This window comes from Osmerus eperlanus, chromosome 26, assembly GCF_963692335.1.
Source record: "Osmerus eperlanus chromosome 26, fOsmEpe2.1, whole genome shotgun sequence".
In the NCBI taxonomy this organism is placed as follows: domain Eukaryota; kingdom Metazoa; phylum Chordata; class Actinopteri; order Osmeriformes; family Osmeridae; genus Osmerus; species Osmerus eperlanus.
In genome coordinates, this window is record NC_085043.1 from 2,869,237 (window position 1) to 2,878,144 (window position 8,908).

The 8,908-nt window shown below is 40.4% G+C and overlaps 1 protein-coding gene across 2 annotated transcripts in view; it reads right to left on the reverse strand.

Annotated features, from left to right (window-relative positions):
- Positions 1-6,409, reverse strand: part of LOC134012972 (excitatory amino acid transporter 5-like) — a 45,768-nt gene extending 39,359 nt beyond the window's left edge. For both annotated transcript variants that reach the window (XM_062452674.1, XM_062452675.1), the window contains exons 1-4: positions 5,861-6,409; positions 5,154-5,233; positions 4,500-4,715; positions 329-371 (exon numbers count right to left, since the gene is read on the reverse strand). In XM_062452674.1, coding sequence (XP_062308658.1) covers positions 329-371; positions 4,500-4,715; positions 5,154-5,233; positions 5,861-6,112 — 591 coding nt within the window. In that variant the 5' untranslated portion in view covers positions 6,113-6,409. The remainder of the gene's footprint in view (positions 1-328; positions 372-4,499; positions 4,716-5,153; positions 5,234-5,860) is intronic.
- Between the last annotated feature and the right edge of the window lie 2,499 nt (positions 6,410-8,908).

The following is an 8,908-nucleotide window of genomic DNA, read 5'->3' on the forward strand; positions in this document are numbered from 1 at the left end:
CGGCAATTAAATAACCTGATTAATAAATAATCACGCTTCTCATGATTAACACAAAACAATCACACCTCTCTCAAAGCGTGAAAAGGTCAAAAATATTTGAAGCCGAATATCTGGCCTAGAGCTTTCCTGGTTTAGCAACATTCAGATATGTGTATCTTCTTCAACTATTTTCAGATTTCAATGTATGACACATAATTTCAAAGCTTACAATCTGCACTTTCACAATCTGTAAAAAAAACAGAGAAATGAGTTGTCCGACAACCACCCCTTTTCACCAGAGCATGTCACATTTACAGTGTACATTGATATTGGCAGCTATTTTACTCACTTGTTGAAATGTGGCCTCAATAAGATTGGAGGGTACCATGTTCCTAAGAACAAAAACAACACACACATACATGACATCTTATTATACAGACTTAGTGTACTTATTTTGTGGCATTTAAACGTGGCTCAACTTATCAAGGAGCCCAATGTGTGCCATTAAAACTCAACCCCAACATCATACCACCAGCTTGCAATCGTAGCATGCAGCATGATAGATGCATGTACTTGTGTGCTTTTCTCTAAATCCCTACAGCATGAAACAGCAGGAATCACATTTCATCAGACCAAGCTCATGGACTATCCTTGATACATATGGGACACTGTTGAGCGTGAAAACCCAGCAGCTTTGGACACACTCACAAGTAGGGATGGGTATCGAGAACCGGTTCTTGTTTAGAACCGGTTCCCAGTGAATCGATTCCTTGGAATCGTTAGCAAAATTCCTTAACGATTCTGTTAACGATTCTCTGTGCCGTTAAACAATTAAAATGCTAAGTTTAATAATGGATTAAAAATCGATATGCTCAGTTTAATAATGGGACACGCGAACGTCTGTCTGAATAAACTATAAAAGTTTGCGCACGCATGTGCGAAGACAGACTGCAGCAAACATGGCAACTAGGAAGAAGCGTTCTAAAGTTTGGTTGTATTTCACACGGCAAAATGACAACAACGCCACTTGTAACGCGTGTAAAAAGTATATTCGTCGAAGGGAGGAAATACTACAAATATGAAGAAGCATTTGAACACACAGCATGGAATGAAGTTACTGGAACGTCATGTGTTCGATGCATGCAGCAGCGCAGCTAACGTTCGCGCTTCATCTCTAACTATCTAACCAAGGTAGAGCTAAACTGCTCAAAAGTGATCACAACCACTTGTTACTGAGTGAAGCAATTTGCCTTTATTGTGTGTAGTCGATCTAGTTATTTTCTGTCCCGTCGTTTGAAGCATACATTTTAGCTCCGGCATTCGTCTCCCATTAGTATTGATATTGATCATTTCACGTTATCGGGGCGGCGTGTGTAATCAGCAAACGTTCGCGTGTCCCATTATTAAACTGAGCATATCGATTTTTAATCCATTATTAAACTTACCATTTTAATTGTTTAACCTTTTAATAGTCCTGTTAAATGTGCCTGAAAACGCCTAAACAACATACCCAAAGTACATTGAAAGCTGTTGTTGAACCATTTGGAGTACATGCATGTAAATGGTCTCTTTTGAAAGGTGACACTGAAGTTATTTCCCCTGTTTTTAGGACCCCTGTAAGTCCTACTGGTGTTGAGTAATAGAAGCTTGAACACAAGGAAACTGAAAGTTTCTATCTCCGACTAGGTTTTGTTTTGAAAACAGAGGCCTGAAGAGGCCTAGAGGTGGTAGGTATTAGCTCATTTCAGAGCCAGTCTGAGAAATTAGTTTAGAACGAATGTGTGTGTGTGGGGGTGCAGGACGCACAGACCTACGGCTGTAGAGGGTAACATCGATAAGAGAATCGATAAGGAATCGAATCGATAAGCAGGAATTGATAAGGAGTCGGAATCGTTAAAATCTTATCAATACGCATCCCTACTCACAAGCACACCAGGCACCTACCACCATACATTGTTTAAAAGCCCTTAACCATTTTTTTTGCCCATTTATCCTCTGTAGAATGGAAAAATACACAATCCATGTAATTAATTATTAGGCTCAAAAGTCTTCTTTCACCTGACCTCCCTTTCATCTACATGTACTTATTTTGATTAGGTTACATCGTTAAAGGATCAGAATCAGACCAGAAGGCATCTGAATTGTTCAACCTAAATGTTCACATAGTACATAAAAAGTGTACCTCATATCATGGGATGTTGGGTAAATCACTCTTGAAATTCGCCATCACAGAATAAGATAGTCTCCTCACAAATATAGTCAGGTGTATGAGAGGTTATGAATGAGGAGAGGAAATGAGAAAATAGAATGGAATAGATGCCAGGTGATCTTTCACCCTCCAGTCAATCAAAAATGTAAACAATAAAAGACAGGAAGATGCATGTATTGACTAGTGACACTATGCACTGAATTGCCTCTGTCCACAGGGATTTTCTCCCCTCTTGTCATCAGTTTCACTTTGGCACTCATTTAATCCCATGCCAGAGGTTAATTGGATGATGATGGCAGACTTGTTTGGGAGGGCCTTTTAAAAGAGGAATGAACTTTTTACAGGCACAAGCAAAATGTCCTCCTTATGTGTGCCGGATTGGGATCTTCTGTAGAGACTATTGTATCACCACAGTGGATGACGGAGCTAATCTGTAAATCATCCCACCGTGGACAACTAAAAATACTCTAATCTCCCCTGTGATTTAATTGGATTATGGGTGTGTATGTGAGTTAGTGCGTGTGTAAGATAGAAAGAGTAATAAAAATGCAGAAGCAATCTCTGATACAAAGGCAAGTATCTAGCCCATTTTGCCCACGCCATCTAGCTAAAATGCTGACGAAAGGAATTACTTGCACAGTTCTAGCCATATTACCGTGGTTATGGACATGGAATGGTCTGTATTTTACAAGACACAGTACCATAACATCAGTTGTGGTTGGTGACTCAAAAAATTGGGGAGGATAGGAGGACATCCGACCCACTGCGTCATGTAATTTTACACTAGTTGGTTATTTATCTCTACTTATGTTCAAGTTATGTTCTTATGTTCAAATGTTCCAAATAATCCAACTAGCAACCTAATGTAAATTTACTATACAACTAAGGTAAGGTAATGCACCCAAAGTTTATCCCCATCTTCATAAGCCTTTTACAACACAAAGGATTGATATTGTAGCAAGGTCAGCCACACCACACGGAGCCAACACCTCCCCAAAGGCTTGAGCACACCCAATTAGACTTAGAAAAAAAATAAAGCGACATACAAACAATGGAGGCATGCTTTATAGTTTTGTTGGCATGACCTACTGTCAATTTTTTTGTATTAAGCATACCCTGTAAAGACAAAACAATTTGGAGTATTTCACTAAGTTTGATCTGCTTCAGAAATGCCAGTGTCATGGCCATAACCAAAGGTGTAAATTGTGGGGAGACAACAAAATTTGAAGTTCATAAAGACCAGTGCCTAAAATATTTGACTTGACAAAACATGATAGTTGTTTTATTATCTGTTTCTTCGTTGATTGCAGATATCCTACTTGCAAATAATGTACATGATCTTATTTTTCACCAACCCATTGTGTCCAATAACAAACCTCAAGGGATAGCATCATGAGTCTGGCTTGTTGGGTGTGCCTGCCTTCGGCGAGCACAACCATTGTTCTCTCTCATATATATTATTTATTATTATTATTTATTTTCCCACCCCTAAGGATCCCTCAATATTAGGACTACATGGACAACATTGGTGTCAAAAGGTTCGTCTTGGTAGCGATTGCATTGCTTCTATTGGGATTTACGTTCCATTGCACGGTTTAGGCTTGAATTACGTTTTTGTGACAAAAAGTGCCTTGTGTGCACCAAGGGACCTCAGTGCTAGCCTAAGGTCACAACGTCAGTACACGTTAGCAAGGACGCATAGATACGCCGTTCTAGTAACACAGACAGCGATATCAGCAAGCCCTCAGCATTAGTACCGTAGCTAAAAGTCTAGGAAAGTTGAGGCTACTTTTCGCTAGGTACCTACGAACATGTCTTAATCTGCTAAACAAGTGGGTTCCCCTTGGTTATTTTTGTGAGCAGTCTCACGAGCCCTACTTACCCGGCGTCATGGAGCCGACCAGCTGAATAGTTATTTATCACTAGCGTTGCTACCTGCATATACTTACAGCTGGCAGCTGTGCTCCGTTTTGCTCCTAGATTCAGACCTAGCCCCGGTAAATTGTAGAGCTAGCTAACTACTAGACTTCTGCTGTGTGGGAATCGGCGTCATGGAGCCGACCAGCTAAATAGTTATTTAGCACTAGCGTTGCTACCTGTATATACCTACAGCTGGCAGCTGTGCGGGAATCGCAGGAGCTAACCAGTTGAAGGGCGTACAAAAATACAGGGTGTTGATATTCACAGCCTGGAAACATACCCATCTGCAACCGACGCAACACGCAAGCACACCCAACAATTTCCCCCGAAATTGTACCCTCTCTAGTTATATTACAAGTTACCAGCAGCCTGAGGATGCAGTGCAACTTACCTAATGAGGTCAAGCAATGCATCTGCTGATGTCATCACTGGTCCGCCGCCCAGTCTGTTGCTGTCCATATCAGTTCCCACCCCTGGTTTTATGATGATTACCAGGAGGATGCCAACCACCACAGCAATGAAGGTCGTCCATAAATAGTATGTTACTGTTAGGACTCCCATACGACAACACGCTTTTGATTCCATGGATGACAGACCTGACATTAAACTTTTAAGATGAAAAAGAAAGAGTGGTTTGAAACAATGTACTTCCATTTAATTCTCAAAACTAAGAAAAAAGCAAACATCTCTATTTGACAAAGTGTATAGAACAGGTTATAATTGTTCTATTTTTATATAGTTCATTATAATTCAGTTCTTTTTTAATATGATTTATATTTTGTTGAAACGATTGGTAGCTCAGGATTAGGACTTCTTTATTTGTTTTGGGTTCTAAACGCCACTAGGAAATTGTCAACAGGAGCTTGACCAAATAATCCAATGTACCTATACCTGTTACAAATTGCAAATTTACTTTAAATTACATGACAAACAATGTAACAGTAATGTATTTTAAGAAAAGCTGTGAAAGGCCAAATGTGGGATTTGTATCGTTGACGACTACATAAAACTAGACCATGACAGGGTGTGGCTTTACATGTCTCACCTGGATGTGATGAGTGGAAGGATAAGCATCTTGAGCATCCTCATGAGGAGTTCTCCAGGGAAAGAAAAATAGATTTTAGCCTAGAAGGGGAATCAAAAGTATAGGTTATTGAATATATCTAAAAACAGTAACCTACAATCAGGCTCCATTTGTAACTAATTTTAATTAAATATTTGGGTACTTTTGTTGTCACTGAACAATTTAAAGTTCAAAATTCCACCACTCTCTTAAGAGAAAGAAATATGCTACTTTTAATGCAATTTTGCAATTTCAGCTTCTGATAGTAATACTAGTCTATAATGAGGTTACTATTGAGATTATTGTGAACACGTCAGGTCATGTATACTGTGTAAAGTCGGAGAGACTTTACAAGAGACTGTGCACCCAATAATCCCGCCCTGACAGTACTAAGCTTAGATTGACCTTGGACATTTCCTGTGTACCATCTTCCACTTTCAAGTTGAAATTGTCAATCTTTAATATTTTGTATGTCTAGTACACATGGTCATGCAATTCATTTTCACAATTCAAATTGTGGGAACAGTCCCCTAAATAACGTGGGGGTAAGCACAGAAGGGAAATTACCCAGTAAGAATTCCAGCTACCAGCTCAAACAAACATGAAATTCATAAAAGATTTGTTACCAATTAGCATTGTATTTGTACACTGGACCTTCATCATCTATTCGACAACTAGAAGTCACATACCTGGGTGGAGAGCTGACTCCCTCTTAACATGAAGCCTAAGACACAGCCAGTCAAAACTGCAAAGACAGAGAGTGTCAACAATCCGTTGCGCTGGCAGAACTCTTTCACTGATTCCCGAAGATTCATTGTGAATATCTCACAGAAAAGGCTCTTGATGCGTCCCATCATTGTCATCTCAGAGTCTCCTGGGGCATAGGAACTGTTGTCTGAGCGTGTTTCCTCTCCTTCTGTGGGCAAAAGTAGCTCTTCCATGATTTCTAGCTTTCGGCTGGGCAAATCCTACAATTCTGAAGGGCCTAAGGTGTGGTTGCCTTTTCCACAGAAGGATTAAAGCATCACAGAGCAAACAGCACACTCAAGCTACCGTGATGAGGATTTAGAACAGCAAAGAGGATTACAGCCATGTAAGAAAATTGAGCACGTCTTTGTTAGTGGTGGCTTGCTGCCATAGATAAGTGGTTGTTCATGCTTGTTGTCTTCTATGACGACACAGCTTCACTTTCAGTTGACCACCTAACAGTTGATCTGAGTGAAGTAGATTATATTGCTGACCCTAGAATACCATGGCATTTGGAGTATGTTGAACTAACATAGGTCAAGTTATGTCAGTGGATTTACAAAAGTGTTGCTGGTATGCTGGTAATAATGGTATTAAAATCCAGTGGCCACAGGTTAATACTAGGGCTGTCGAAGTTAACACGATAATAACGCGTTAATGTAATCTCACTTTAACGCGATAAAAACAATAGTCATACAGTGCAATAGGCTATCGTTTATTTGTGCCTGTTAAAAAAGACACACATATACAATAATATTAATAACAATAAAATATAAACGACCGTCCGAACAAGAGAATGTTCCTGAAGAACTAGGCATTGTCGGTTCTAATTGGGATACATTACCGTAAATTACAGTAGGCTACTTCTCAGCGTGAGAAATGTGCGAAATACAAAGTGTTGCGTGAGAACTGGTTGAAATGCGTGAGTGAGATTTGAGAGCCCTGCATTAGCTGCGTTACACTCTGAAAAACTGCGACAGCTAGAATACATTGTATAGGCTACCTTAAAGCCTGTATGCAGTGGAGTAACTATAGGGAGTGCAGCTGCACTAGGGCCCGTGGCGAAAGGGGGCCCGTCCTCGATCTCATCGTAGAAGTGAAACAACCTTACCGGCCAAACCATCTGCTTTCACATTGAAGAACTGACCGGGTCAGAACGCTCAAAACTTCGGAAGAAGTACATATGATCCAGTCCGATCAATTCGCAAACATTTCTCAATTATGGTGTCAGTTATTCATAATTATGAGCTATCACCTGCCCAATAAACATTTTAACAATAGTCTTAACAACAGCAAATAATTCATTTTACCTCATTTGCCTCTTGCTGAATGAAACAAATCTCGTTTTTATTAAGTAATATTGCCATCGAAAAATAGCAAGGATGTCTGGGTAATATTGTTGTCAAAGATTCTATAGCCCGCCCACCCACACATGTTGCGATTGTTTCCCATCCTGTTGTGTTATGTTGCATTGCGTTGCGTGTTGAGTAAGCGATAAGTAGGCTACCCCATGCCCTTCAAACACAAAAGTGGCTGCAGGAAGCGGCACGAACGCAAAGAGCAGGATGAAAGGGTGGCAAAGCTGGCAAAATTATCTTCATTTGGATTTGTGGCGAAGAGTGTTCAAGAGGACGCTACGTCTGACCCCCAGCCCAACAGCAATGAGTGTGAAACTCAGCCACCAGGGTAGGCTAATCACATAACGTTTACTGTCTGGTATAGCCTAATTGAATGCATTTATATAAATAAAATGCACGTATAGGTAGCTAAGGCAGCAGCAAGGTTAGATAGGCTATTGTAAACTATGTGCAGGATGTAGTCGGAAAATAGCTAAAGCTAGATAGGCTGAACGTTATGCTAGCATATCTAACGAAAATCAAATCAAACATTCACCATTAAAATGACAGTTTTTTTTTTAGACTATAGCTCAACACTCAATAATTTCGCCTGGCGATAGGTCGGTTAAGGGGCCCGTTGGTGAGATCTGCACTTGGGCCCGCCAAGTCATTGTTACGCCGCTGCCTGTATGTGATTGAAAATTAACTAACAAGCCACAAGAAATTCTGAAAGAAAGTACGTACACTATAAGATAACACACACTATGATACAAATCACACAGCTCAACTTAGCAACAGGAGAAAACTTCATCGTTTCGTGCAGTCGCGCGGAAGGGTGAACTGAATTTTACGAACACCGGCCGCATGTAGCAGGGCATTGGTTCCACACACAAAGACGTCATGCTCTTATGTTTCTTCCCATTGGCACTTATTTGCTTTTCACAATGTTTGCTTCATGTTTTGGCTATCCACAATGTTTTTGGGGCTATCTCGTGTTTATGATCATTGACCTATGCACTTTTGTAAAGCTCTCTCTTGGAAGTCGCTTTGGATAAAAGCGTCTGCTAAATGAATAAATAAAACACAGTAAATGTGAATAGTGAGCTATAGTAGCCTCAGTTGAAAAGTTGGATCACACGAAGATATTGGGAAATCCGGTGTAAAGATTGTCCTAACCTCTATGACTAAAACGTCACCTTAAGTTTTTCCCTTCTACTGATATTTTCAAGCATTTAGCGTATACTCATATTGCATTAAAGGTCCCATGACATGAAAAATTTACTTTAGGAGGTTATTTAACATTAAAATGAGTTCCCCTAGCCTGCCTTTGGTCCCCCAGAGGCTAGAAATTTCGATAGGTGTAAACCAAGCCCTGGGTATTCTTCTCCGCCTTTGAGAAAGTGAGAGCTCAAACGCTCGGTTTTGAAAATCCCCCTATTGTGACGTCACAATAGGGGGTTACCTCCCCTTTCTCTGCTTTGCCTGCACAAAGAATTTGGCCCACCAATGAAAAAATGAGCTACGACCGTGCGAGCGCGACATTGGTTTTTCCCCGAGACATCATGGCTTGCAAACGACGGAAGCATGGCAGTTAGCCCCACCTCTTTGTTTCTCATAGCATTTAAAGCTACAGACACAGAAACGGCACGTCCT